At 53.1% G+C, this 13,828-nt stretch overlaps 2 protein-coding genes across 2 annotated transcripts in view; one reads left to right on the forward strand and one right to left on the reverse strand.

The window, feature by feature from the left end:
* The window catches only part of ABR (ABR activator of RhoGEF and GTPase), a gene marked incomplete at both ends in the record, with an annotated part of 221,353 nt that extends 217,964 nt beyond the window's left edge, over positions 1-3,389 (reverse strand). The window contains 2 exons of the mRNA XM_079725668.1: positions 1,860-1,950; positions 3,358-3,389. The remainder of the gene's footprint in view (positions 1-1,859; positions 1,951-3,357) is intronic.
* An 827-nt stretch (positions 3,390-4,216) lies between these two features.
* Positions 4,217-4,900, forward strand: BHLHA9 (basic helix-loop-helix family member a9; the record flags this gene model as incomplete). The annotated part of the gene is made up of 1 exon (XM_079725861.1): positions 4,217-4,900. The coding sequence occupies one exon, from the start codon at positions 4,217-4,219 to the stop codon at positions 4,898-4,900; it is 684 nt and encodes a 227-aa protein (XP_079581987.1).
* Positions 4,901-13,828: the final 8,928 nt, after the last annotated feature.

Consider the following 13,828-nt stretch of genomic DNA (forward strand, 5'->3'; position numbering starts at 1 on the left):
CGGGGAAGGGCGGAGGAGCCGGCCTGGAGAAGTAGGACACAAGGGAAGGAAAAGCCAGAATTGTTTTAGGGAAGGGATGGGAGGGCAGGCCCGCTCCCAGCATCGGGGAACTTGTGCCCTTGGGACATTTTCTTTACTTTCACTGACCTCCTTTTCATATCGATTTGAGGGTTCATGGTAGGGGGCCAGCAGAGAAATCTGTGGTTCAATCTCATTTTTTTTCCTTGCTGATATTCTACGACTATTGTGTTACCTTTGAGCCCCAGAGTTGTCTATTGCCATGAGTTCTTTTTCCTCCATCCAAGTATAGGTGGGGATGTTCTCAAGTTAATGTGTAAGAAGAAAATTGTGTTTACTCAAGATTATCTTTGAATAAGTCTTAGATTATCCTTAAATAAGTCATTATGTGTACAATCCTGAACAGTCATTCTTAAGCAAGGTAAAATTTAGATTGGGCTAGATTCTGGAAGAACAAATATATATATATATTTCTGAACATTTGAACCACTTTGCTGTTAACTCAGAAGTTTGAATTCAGTAGATCTGGGGTGGGGTCTGAGAAGTTATAATGTACTGCTGCTGCCACTACAACCACATTGGTGAATACAGCTTTGGCAATTATCAAAGTCCCCCCAGGTGACTGGGGGTGGGTGGGGAATACTATGGCATTTCTTTTTGGCTGCAAGGTTTACTTCCTTCTATTTTAATATGGAGCTATATACTTTTTTTTTCTTTTTGCCACACCGCATGGCATGTGGGATCTTAGTTCCCCGACCAGGGATTGAACCCATGCCCCCTGCAGTAGAAGCACAGAGTCCTAACCACTGGACTGCCAGGGAAGTCCCATGGAACTTCTATATACTTAATATACGTGTTCATGGCTGTCAACACACGTGACAGCCTATAGCACTGGGCCTGGTATTTAGTACATGTTCAATAACTGTTTACCAGATTTGAATATAGAGCTTGTTTGATCAGACCAGTGTGGAGTTTCCAGAGTTTCGTGAATATCTTTTTTCTTTTTTCTTTGGCTGCGTTGGGTCTTCGTTGCTGCATGCGGGCTTTCTCTAGTAGTGGCGAACAGGGGCTACTCTTCATTGCGGTGGCGGGCTTCTCATTGTGGTGGCTTACCTTGTTGCAGAGCACAGACTCTAGGAGGGTGGGCTTCAGTAGCTGTGGCACATGGGCTCAGTAGTTGTGGCTCGCGGGCTCTAGAGTGCAGGCTCAGTAGTTGTGGCGCGTGGGCTTAGTTGCTCCATGGCATGTGGGATCTTCCCGGACCAGGGCTCAAACCCGTGTCCCCTGCATTGGCAGGTAGATTCTTAACCACTGCGCCACCAGGGAAGTCCTCGTGAATATCTTAATATCAGGGATGGCACCATTTATTCAGTATTCAGCAAATATTTCCTTGCATCTACTATGTACCAGGCACTGTGCTAGGTACTGGGAATATAGAAGCGACCTGGATGTGGATCCAGCATGAACATAGAAGTATTGAATACGATATGTAGATAACCAACAAGGACCTACTGTATAGCACAGGGAACTGTACTCAATATTTTGTAATAACCTATAAGAGAAAAGAATCTGAAAAGTATATATTCTTATATATATATATATATATATATTCATACATGTGCTAAGGTGGGGTAAAGCACAGAAGGGGAGGGTTCAGGGCTGGTTTCACAGAGTAAATGCTGGCAAGCAGCCGAGGCTGGTGACCCACTGCAGGCCACTGAACTCAATCCAGAACTCCAGCAGGCAGAGGCCTAAGGCCTTTCCAACACGTGCATGCAGGTTGCTGCAGGCTGATCCTGAGTCCCCTCAGGCTACTCCTGGCTTACAGGGCCCTGGCTTACCTGCAGTGGAGGGTCAGGTTGGCAAGTGGGCACTGGCCTGTCACTTCTGCTCTCTGATGCTCCCCCTGGGGTCCAGCAGCCGTCAGTTCAGCTGGGGACAGAGTTAGAATTAGCCAAGGAAATCCCAGGTAGCAAATCTCAGTCCCAGGAGACAGGCAGTTGGGCTGCTTCGGACTGCTCCTAGCTTCCAGCCCAAATCCTCTATATTTTTCCTGCTTGTCTGTCTTCATTTGGAGGACCCTCCTTCGCCTACCCCCACCCCCACCCCCTTCCCAGTCTTCTCTACAGCAGCCAAACTCTTTTTATTTTCACACACAGTTGAAACTATTTGACTATCTCAATGACTGTTGTTTCAAAGGGCAGATGCAAGGCCTCTATTACCTACAGGTGGTCGGTGGAGGCTGTCCGCATTGGGGGTGGAGAAGTGCTCACTGAGCCCAGAACGCAGGCCCAGCACAGAGGGGTGAGGAGCTCTGTGCTGTGTTAGGGGTTAGGTCTTCAAATAGGAGCCACGCTACCTGATTTGAAATCCTGGCTCAGCAACAGCTCAGCCCTCTGACTTGGGGCAGATTACTTAACTCTCTCATTCTCAGGTTTCCAGTCTGTAAAATGGGTATTATAATAATAGAGCCTTCCCTATAGGATTGCTGTGAGGCTCAGGCTCAGGGTAGAATCCTGCTTGAGGCCTGCATTTCTGTATGACTGTGTATCTGTGGTTTCTAGGGACAGTGGGAAACAGCTTGAGAGGTGAAAACATCCAGCTGTAGCTGCTTTCATTCACTTTTAAATTTCACAGACATTGCAGATTTGGGGAATAGAGCCCTAGAAATACAATGTCCTTAGGGTGCTTACAGTCTAGTAGGCAAGGCAGAAAATAAAACAAAAGAACAGCCCTATTCTTTTTCTCCATAGAGCAATTCATAGTTTGAAATAATGGGGTTGTTAGTCTGCTCTTTGGCGAGATGGATGTGAACTCCATATCCATCCCAGCTGATCACACAGTCGGCATTTTGGAGGCATTTGGATTGTGGCTGGGAATGATATTGACCTTGGTGCTCCATACAACTTACTTGTGGATGCCTGAAATTCCATTGCCGGGGGAGTCTTTCTCTAGGACTAAGCATTATTCTTTTTCTGATACCCTGTGTAAAATTAAAAATCCCTGGGGTGGGGGGTGGTGAGTGGGCTCACTGAGATCATAACATGGCAGTGCTGTGTCTTTTTGTTTTAACATCTTTATTGGAGTATAACTGCTTTACAATGGTGTGTTAGTTTCTGCTGTATAACAAAGTGAATCAGCTATACATATATATATGTCCCCATATCTCCTCCCTCTTGCGTCTCCCTCCTTCCCACCCTCCCTATCCCACCCCTCTAGGTGGTCACAAAGCACCGAGCTGATCTCCCTGTGCTATGCGGCTGCTTCCCACTAGCTATCTGTTTTACGTTTGGTAGCGTATATATGTCCATGCCACTCTCTCACTTCGTCCCAGCTTACCCTTCCACCTTCCCACAGTGCTGTGTCTTGAGCTGCTCAAGGACCTTGGACTCCAAAAGATGCCCTGATGGGTACCACAAGGGGAGCCAGGGGGCCACCAGACAATCGCCATCACCCTCTGAGTCAGCACTCAGCCCAGCTCTGCCTGTGGAAGAGGAAGCTAAAGAGAGATAGGAGGTGAGTTAAGGCCCAAGCAAAATCCAAACTCAGAACAGCCAGCCTCACTCTGGTAGCTGAGAAAGCCAGAAGTTCCAGGTCCATCTTATCTGCAGTGCGCTGCTGTATCTGATCTGCCCCTCCCTTATCGGTCCCGCTGGAATAGTCACGCTTTCCTCTGTGACAGCCCTGTGGTTGCCCACAGGACTTGACAAAACTTTCAAGGTTCTTTAAACACACTCAACTACAACTGGGGCCCTTCTGTGCACCTATCAGCTCTCCTGCCCGGAGGCCAAATGTGGCACTCTTTTTGGGGTCGGGAGGAAGAAGGTGGGACCCAGCCACCCCAGAGAGGCCCTGGAGTGAAGCAGGGTAAGCTCTCCCCGCGGCTGGAGCACTGCCCTGGGCGTGGCCCGGCTGCCCATCTGGTCCCTTCCTACAAGAACCTGCATGCGTCCTCCCTTCCTTGCTTCCTTCCTCTGGGTTCCTCCCTCACCAACCTACCTGGAGGCAGGTAATAAAGCAGGAGGAGGGAGATGGATGGATGGGGAGGGCGGAGAGCCACGTGGTGCCATAAAGCCCAGCCAGAGAGGGCCTGTCCCGGGAGTGTCCAGACTGCAGGAGTCAACGCTCGGAAGGTGGACTGTCAGGCTTGTGAGCCGGAGCCGGAGCCAGCCGGGGCGCCAAGGCCCGGGAGAAGGCCATGCACCGAGGTGCGCCGGGACCAGGCCTCAGGGGCCTGAAGGGGGACGAAGGCTCTGCCCAGGACTTGGGGAGCTCTTACCTAGAGGCCGGGAGGGATTTTGGGGTGCTGAGAGAGAACGGCAGTCCCCACGAGCTGGGCGAGGCAGAGGAGGTGGTGGGCAGCAGAAAGCGCAACCGGCCCGTGCGGTCGAAAGCGCGGCGCATGGCGGCCAACGTGCGGGAGCGCAAGCGCATCCTGGACTACAACGAGGCCTTCAACGCGCTGCGCCGCGCGCTGCGTCACGACCTGGGCGGCAAGAGGCTCTCCAAGATCGCCACGCTGCGGAGGGCCATCCACCGCATCACGGCGCTCTCCCTCGTGCTGCGCGCCAGCCCCGCGCCCCGCTGGCCCTGCGGGCACCTGGAGTGCTACGGCCAGGCCGCGCGCGCTGGGGACGCGGGGGACGCGGGGGACGCGGGCTCCAGCCCGCCGCAGCCTGCGCCGCCGCCCGCCGGGCCCTTCGCGCCGCGCTGCGCCTCGTGCTTCCTGCACACGCCCCTGGGACAGGCCAGGGCGGTGGCCGAGGCGCGGGGCGTGGCCCAGGCCTCCGCGGGAAGCTGGCGCCGAAGTCTCGGGGCTCCCTCTGCCTGGCCGCGGGGCCACCTGCGAGCGGGCCCCGGGCTGGGCTACCAGCACTCCTGACCCGGCACCGAGAGCACCCGCGGGCCTGGAGGAAGGCCGGCCTGGAAGGAGCCAATGACTACAGAAGGGAAGATTATAAAATCATCCTGGGCATAGCTGAATGGGCTGAGGCCAGAGGGGGAAAGGAGGCGCTTTGCCAGGGGGAAGGAACTCTGGAGCCTGAGGCTGCACCCCTTAACCCGCCCCCCAAACCCAGCCAGGGTTGGCAGCTCCAAAAGGAGCAGGATCCTGCTGGGTTCTTACCTTTGGACTTGATGATCTCTTCTTGGAAAGTGACTTTTGCATCCCTGTGCCTCTAAGTCCTGCTGTTTGTTAGGAGAATGGGGACTTTTGGACAGGGGGGTGATGGTATGTGGGAGTGTGGGTGGCAGCTGGTGTGGTCTGATGGCACAGTATGGGGTCCCCTCCCCCTGGCTGTGCTGATGCCCCAAGTTCCTGATCTGGGAGAGGCCACCAGGAGCAGCTAAATAAAAAGGAGAAGCTATCGTCTCTGTCTGCTGCCAGGACTCTATTGGGCCCAGTAGCCCAGGGTGGCAAGAAGGCCTGAGGGGCTTGAGGCCTGGAGGCTCAGCCTGGAATGTTGGGCCCTGGCCTGAGTGAGGCCCACAGGTAGGTACTTGAAGACATTGGTTCCTGGTGAGACCCCAGGTGTGACGGAGCACTGTCGGGGGCACTGTGGGAGAAGACATTATCTGGAGACAGGGGGCGGAACTGGGAGGCTAAGGATGTGGTCAGCCTCCTCTCTGGCCCCCTGGCAGAGCTGCTGTCTGCAGTGAGCCACAGAGATGGTGGCATGAGGGTGGAGTCTGGGCCAGTCTCAGGGAAGGAAGCTGAGGCCAGAGCCAAGGATTGGGGGGTAAGTCCTGCCTGTACCCCAAGCTATGGGCGGATGGAGCTCCCAGGGAAGAGTGGGCCAGTGCAGCCAGGGCCTCTGTGATGAGGGGCAGACTTGGAATCCAGGAAAGTGGGCCTCGGACCAAGGCTGCTGAGGAAGTGGGAGGGACAGCCAGCCCCCCAGAGAAGTCTGGAGAGCTGCTCTGCATCTAAGATGAGCACTCTGAGCTCGTGTCCGGTCTCACTTGGGCTGACCTGGCTGATGCTGCAGGTGCTGCTTGCTGGGGTGAGGACCCAGGTGTGCCAGGGGAGGCCTGAGGGCTTTCTGGTCTCCTTGGAGAGCTGGGCTCTTGGCAGCTTGGGGTGGGGGGAGTTATACAGCTCAGAATGGGGGACCCCACAGAAGCTGGAGAGATGCCTATAGTCACCCAGGGAGGAGTGAAGGGTCCCCAGAACAGCTGAGATGAGGCTCACCATCCTGATTACAGGTGTCTTTACTTTCTGCAAGTGAGACACTGGCTGGCACACTTGGCATCTGGTCCACAGGCCTCAGGGCTCCAAATTTCACAGGGCAGGTAGACGTGTCACAGACCACGGGAAGGCTTTGACTCTGGGGCAGAGGGGTCTTGGGGCCTAGCTAGGAGCAAAATGTGGGACTCTGGCCCCAGGCCTGCCCGCTGAGCCTGCCCTCTAAGGGAGAGGCAGTGTCACAGTCTAAGAGCGGAAAGGAAAGAGCCAGACAGGCCTGGGATCCAATCTCTGTTCTGCCACTTACGACATGTGTGACCACTTAACCTCTCTAAGCCTCTAGTGCCTCACCTCTGACACAGATGATTCCACCTCAGGGTGGCTGTGGGCATTAACATTCGTTCTAAGGTACAGTTTCTGGCAATTAGAAGGTGTTCCACAACTTAGTACTGTTTGCATATTATAATTTTATGACAGATCAGCCTGGACAATGCTTCCACCTTGCTTCAGCCTCAGGTTTCTATTCTCTGGAAACATAATAAAATGACCATCAAGTCCTGCTTTCCAAAGTTCCAGGATGGAAAGAAATGACGTTCTTCCCCGGTTGCACTCGCAGCCCTGGAAGGGCGAGGGCGTCCCCAGGGCTTTGAGCCTAGGTACTTCCATCCGTACAATGGGCTGAAATAAGTACTTACATCATAGACTGTTGTGCAGACTAAAGGAGAGAATGCATTTAAGGCACTTAGCACAGTGCCTGGCCCACAAAGCGCTCACTGTGTGGAAGCTATTAAGACAAATTCTATTCACAGGGTTGTTATGAGGAGAGAATGCATGGGAAGGTGTTTAATAAACTAAAGCCCCCAACACGTTAGTTATTAACATTGTTTCATCAGGGCTATTTGTTTGAGTGCACACATCTGCATATTTACAAGATGATAAGTATTTGCCTGGCATTCTGAGGTTTTTTAACATGTACACATTTTGTGCATGCTTACAGAGATGTGTAGATCTGTGAATATGTGTGTGTGCATATGTGTATGTATTGACCTAACAGGTACCCCCTCCTCTCCCTGATTCTTTAGGGGATGCTAGGCCAGAATACCGTTAATTGTGTGCCTTCCAGGTTTTCTGGAACTCTTGCTTGAGTTTTTTAATCTGCTTCCTAAGACCCTATCCGTTCTCCAAGATAACTGGTTTGCTCTGGAAAGAAGATAAATCTGTGATTGTTAAAGAAATGGAAGTTATCAACCAAGACCACATAGGTTTATCCAAATATAGAGAAAAATAATGCAAGGAGAGGCACTGAATGAATATAAAAAGGAAAGTTCTGCAAAGAGAAAACACACATATAAGAGAGAGCTGCTAAAATCTATGGCTGAAAGATATGAACGACTGATACCTAAAGACAGAAATTATGTATCTATCTATAAGGTTAATCCCAACAGATCCCTCAAATAGTGTTCAGAGGAGAGAGAGGGTTCACTTTGAAAGGGCAGAAAATAATAACAATTTACAGCACTTTTAGCAGCTTTACAGCATAATGAATGAGACATGCCAGCAAAGTAAGTAATTGTAGGACTCAGTGTTGTCAGGGATATGGAGAAAAGGGCACATTTACAGATTTCTACTTGTACTGTGTGTCTGTTCCCTTTTTGGTAGAGAACAATTTGGCAAAATTGCAGTAAAAATACCCCAAGGGAGTAATCCAAAAGGAAAAACAAATTTGCAAAAAGGCAGTCCCATCAGCACTGTAGCTATCGATGAAAGATTTTGAAACAACACAGATGCCCAACCATAGAGGCACGGGCAAAGCATTCTCTAGTGTTGTAACGGGATGCCAGTTATGGTGAGTTCGGGGAGCGGATCACAAACTGGTCTGTGCCAGCTGATTATAAGTGTGGACAAGCAGGTAGGTGAGGTGCAGGAACAGACCTTGAGAGAATTTGGGAGGATGTAACAGGGTATATCCATTAGGGTGTTTTGTTTTTTTTTTGTAAAGATTTTTTTTGATGTGAACCATTTTTAAAGTCTTTATTGAATTTGTTACAATACTGCTTCTGTTTTATGTTTTGGTTGTTTTGGCCACCAGGCATGTGGGATCTTAGCTCCCCGTCCAGGGATCGAACCCTCACCTGCATTGGAAGGCAAGGTCTTTTTTTTTTTTATCTTTGTTTGTAATTTAATTTTTTTATACATTAGGTTCTTACTAGTTATCCATTTTATACATATCAGTGTATATATGTCAATCCCAATCTCCCAATTCATCCCACCACCACCACACACACTTTCCCCTCTTGGCGTCCATACGTTTGTTCTCTGCATCTGTGTCTCTATTTCTGGGAAGGCGAAATCTTAACCACCGGACGGCCTGGGAAGTCCCTCCATTAGGTTCTTGATAATTGTTTTTAAAAGGTGAAAGTTTTGTTTCCTTAGGGCACCTTCCAAAGAGGAGTAGGGAAATGTTTTGAGCACAGACAGCAAGGATTCCTTTGGAGGGACCCCACCTCACTGGATGTGAAACTGGGGTGCTTGCTGATGGGTGCATGAGCACATCAAGTTTTGCTCACACTTTGCACGTATGTGCGTATGTGTGTGCAGACACCAGAAGGCTGCCTGGAGCAGTGGAGCTGGGCCCAGGCAGGCCTCAGTGAGAAGTGGAGTTTTCTTAATTACTCCTGCCTTGTCAGCCCCATATGGTTTCCTGACACCCAAGGCGATGCTGGGGATAAAAAGGGCCTTGCAGGGAATTCCCTGGCGGTCCAGTGGTTAGGACTCCACGCTTCCACTGCAGGGGGCACGGGTTCGATCCCTGGTCGGAGAATTAAACCCCACACGGCTGAAAAAAAAGCCATGGGATATAGAGGGGCTTTTTACCTCTTCTCCTTGGATTAAGCTCGAACTTACCTGCCCTTCTGAGGTTTGCTTCCCTGTCCACCCTGTCCAGTTTCCACTCCACTGTTTACACCTCAGCATCCTTCACACCCGGGGTGTACCAAGGGTGGGACAGGCAGAGGTGGACTTAGCATCGGTGTGGACACACCCTGGGCACTTTATTGGCGTCTTCATCTTCCTCTGGTTCATCCAGCCGGCCATCACTGCAAGTCAGGCCCTGGGCGAGGGAGCTGGGGTCACACACCTGCCCGCTCCAAGACCTCACAGCCCATCAGGGAGGGGGCACAGAGAGGGGAGTGACTTTCTTCAGTTCCCTACATCCACACTAGGGAGCAGCGAGGCCAGCCCGCAGCAGAACAGAAAGGCCGATACACCTGTGTAGCTTCAGGCGCTCACAGCGCAGGCCGCCCCCTGAGACCCACGGGCGGTGTGAGGGCGGAGTCGGAGCCGGAGCTCAGCGCCCTCCCTTCTAAAGGCTGCAGCGGGCCCAGCTGCTTGCTGCTCTGCAGAAAATGGGCCCAGGGTTCCCAGATCTTCATGTTAAAAGTCTGAAACCCCCATTTTTATGTGAAATGGATTTTTTAAAAACACTGTTGAGCCAACACCGGGCAGGCCAAACCCACTTTGCATGATGAACGTGGCCCGTGGGCCTCCACTGAAGACCTCGGTTGTGGGGGAGTGGGGAGGCCGCACCTGCAGGCGGGGGCAGGACCGGGCCAGAGGAGGAGCAGGTGGCTGGGTTGGGCTCACCAGCCCCGGAGCCCAACCCCGATGCTCCTGGTCCTCGCCTCTGCCCCTGCCCCTGGTTTCCACTCCCACTTCTGGTCCTTTCCCTCACCACTACTCGGCCACTAGATGGCACCACAAGCCGAGGATCTCACAGCAGACAGAGCAAACCTGGCTCCCAAGTCCCTGAACCCCAGCCTACCTGGTAACCTCGCTGCCGTGGGCCACCCTGGGGACTTCTTGGCTTTTTCTTTTCTCTTCGAGTTTTTATTAAGTCAAAAAATCCCTTTATGTCAGGTTCCTTCTGTCCTCCAGGCCAGTGCTGCCCAATAGAAATATAATGCAAGCCACGTTTTAAATTTCCTAGTAGCCATATTAAAAACAGAAAAGAGGGCTTCCCTGGTGGCGCAGTGGTTGAGAGTCCGCCTGCCGATGCAGGGGACACGGGTTCGTGCCCCGGTCTGGGAGGATCCCACATGCCGCGGAGCGGCTTGGCCCATGAGCCATGGCCATTGAGCCTGCGTGTCCGGAGCCTGTGCTCCGCAACGGGAGAGGCCACAACAGTGAGAGGCCCACATACCGCAAAAAAAAAAAAAAAAAAAAAAAAAAAAAAAAAAAAAACAGAAAAGAGACACGGGTGACATTAATTTTAATAATGATTTATGTAGCCCAATATATCCAAAACATTATCATTTCAATATGCGACCTATATACAGTGTATTAATGAGATATTTTACATTCTTTTTTCTTGTACTAAGTGTTTGAAATCTAGTATATGTTTATACTTACAGCACATCTCAGTGTGGATGAGCCACATTTCAGGCGATTAGTAGTCACAATTGGCTGGAGGCTATGGAACTGGGCTGGGCAGCGGTAGGTCCACAGGGCCTGAGTCCTTCCCCCCCAAGAATCAGCTCCCAGGTTGTAACATGGAATTCTGTCCAAGCTGGACACAGACTTAGAGCCTAGGGGTCTCAGGCACCCAACCTGCCACCCTCTGCAGGAGGTCTCTTATTTAAAATGGCATTAGCCGCTCTCTTGAAGTGAGAGAGTGGCAATGGACATATATACACTACCAAATGTAAAATAGATAGCTAGTGGGAAGCAGCCGCATAGCACAGGGAGATCAGCTCGGTGCTTTGTGACCACCTAGAGGGGTGGGATAGGGAGGGTGGGAGGGAGACGCAAGAAGGAGGAGATATGGGGATGTATGTATATGTATAGCTGATTCACTTTGTTATACAGCAGAAACTAACACACTATTGTAAAGCAATTATACTCCAATAAAGATGTTAAAAGAAATAAATAAAATGGCATTAGCACGTTTCTGGAAGTTCCTGGGCACAAGAGCCCAGCTCACTCCCTCTGCCCCAGCCCTGGCCTGGGGGAGCCCTCCTCCCATCCCTTTGTGACCAGCTCTCCACTCCCTGCCCCTCACACTCTCTGCCTCCTTTGCCTTGTCACGGCCCTTGTTGGAAGCAGCATTTCTGAAGCCAGCTTGATACACAACCCAAAGATATTTCTTTCCACTAAAATGGCTCATCTTGCTCCAAACCAGCCCCTGGACTTGGACCAGGGATTGATATCTGATCGGGATACAGCTTGAGATGACTCTGGGCCTCGCTTTTCTAATCTGTGATATCAAAGGATTTGAACGCCACAACCTCTGAGACCCCTTCTCACCTCTAACTTCCCACCCCCAACCCCCATGACCTATGCCCTCCTCCAAACCACACACAGACACGCCCACACACACACCCTGGTGGTTCGAGGTCACCTTATAAAACAATGTAAGGAGAGAGATCGGGGACATAGAAAGAGATGCAGAGAATAGAGAAGGTGGCAGGAACGGAGGGAGGAGACATGAGAGAACAAAGAGACAGAGGACAAGCAGCCAGAACCGGGGCCCTTCAGAGCTGGCATCTGCGCTAAGGAGCTCCTGAAACAGGATCTTTGCTGGCTCTTTAAAAGCACCTGAGAAAAGCTCTAATGGCCATGAGATGGGGCCAACACTCCTCCCTAATAGCCCCTCTGCCCTACCCCTTGGTGAGCTGCTCATACACCCATTCAGAGGGTCCAGGCAGAATCCAGGGGCCACACTAGTAGTAGACCCCCCCAGAGCTAGGAGCCAGGCTCTGGCCTGGACGCCTCTGGGCGTTGGAGGTCAGGGTTGAGGTGGGATGCAGTAGGTCCAGGGGCCGGCGTTTCCCAACAGATAGGAGAAGCAGGAGCCTGCTCCAGTAGGGGAGCGGCAGGGGGCTCAGTCTCCCCCGACAGTTGAAGACACACCCATTTTGACCCACTCTGTCTTTCTTCCCCATCCAGAGCCCCCACCCAGAAGAGCAGGCCCTGGGTCAGTAGTGGAAGCCAGAGGCTGGCCCAAGTCCCCCTGGGCTGGGCTGGGCTGGGCAGGGCTGAGCTGGGCTGGGCTGAGCTGGGCTGGGCTGGAGCAGAGGCAGGATGCTGCTGGGCGGTTCTCTGGGGAGAGAGGAATTGAAAAGCATCTCTGAGGAGGGCAGGGAGGGAGGCGGCTGGGTGATGTACACACACACACACCCTCCCTGACTTAGCCTAAGCCTCACTCGGGAGAAGAGCAGTCCTCTCTCTGCTCTTGGAGCTGCTTTCTGTTGCTTCCCCGCCCATCTGTGCTGTCAGCAGCATCAGCAAAGTTGGCCTCAAACTTGAATGGAACCGAAGGCTCCAGCTTCCCGGAGCTTCATGGGGCAGTAGGCCGGCCTGAGCCTCTGAACTCAGCTGGCCCTTGCTCCCCTGGGTGACACGTCTGCCCCGACCCTGTAGGCCCTGAGTCTGGGCTGAGGAATGGTGCACTGAGGTCCCTCTGGAGCCCCTCGTCCCAGCCTGAAGCTGGAGCAGCCCAAGGCCCAGGCCAGCATGGCCCACCCCGGGCAGCCTCAGTTTTCCCCGGCGCAGGAGCCAGGCACCGTCTCACCCCTGGACCTGCCGGAGATGGAGAAACTCCTCACCAAGGTCGGGGGCCAGGATGACAAGCCCCTGAAGCTGTCCAAGTCCCCCTCGGGGGCTCTGGACCTGGAGCAGGACTGCCACAGTCTGCCCTTCAAGGTGGTATCCGAGGGGACCCGGGAGGCCTCGCTCCCCCAGGCATCCTCCCGGGCCAGCTCGAGGCGGGCGTCCTCCATTGCCACCACCTCCTACACGCAGGACAGAGAAGCTCCCAAAGATTACCTCGTCCTTGCCATCACCTCCTGCTTCTGCCCCATCTGGCCCCTCAACCTCATCCCCCTCATCTTTTCCATCATGGTAAGTGCTGCTCCTTGTTCCAGGGCAGGGGCTGGGCCTGGGGTCAGCAGCCATGCTTCCCTGCAGGCACCAGTCTCCCTGCCTGGGAGGAAGAGAAAAGAGCTGGGTGCCGGGGGCTTGGGGGAAGATTCCCCTTCTCAGCTGGTCTATTACTGCCCCTTGGAGAGGGGTCCAGGGGCCTGGAGAGCTTCTGTTTGCTGTCCTCCTTCAGCTCTGCTCCTGGACATCACAGCTTGACTTTGCACACATCCCTGCTGGGAAGGGGATTCCAGAGAGCCACGTGGAGCTAAATTCTGCACAGAAATACAGCCAAGTTGGGGGCCTTGCCTTTGCAGGGGTCGGGGGCATTGTCCCAAGGAGTCATTCCTGAGTGGGGCTGTGAATCAGCAGAGGTTGCAGCTGGCATGGGGTCCCAGGGCCCCGTGTTCTCAGGAGGGGAGCCAGGCACCCCCCCTGGTGTTCTGTCAGGCTCTGGCAGCTCTGGTTTCCAGGAGCAGGCAGTGGCTTCCCTGCCATGGACCGAGGGCTCCGGGGCCCGGCTCCCCCAGGGCTGCTCCTCTGGGGGGAAACTTCTCACTGGGGCCCTCTAGGCCTCGCCTTTGCACCGATTTCAGCATCTGTCTTCAGGGTGGGGGTGGGGGGCCTGGGCCAAGGGTGGGAACACACGTGTGTCAGAGGGCATGGCTGGCCTGGCCAGGGAGGGGCATGGGGGCTAGTCCTTGCTTCCCA

The sequence above is a fragment of the Hyperoodon ampullatus genome, assembly GCF_949752795.1.
Source record: "Hyperoodon ampullatus genome assembly, chromosome: 19".
In the NCBI taxonomy this organism is placed as follows: Eukaryota; Metazoa; Chordata; class Mammalia; order Artiodactyla; family Ziphiidae; genus Hyperoodon; species Hyperoodon ampullatus.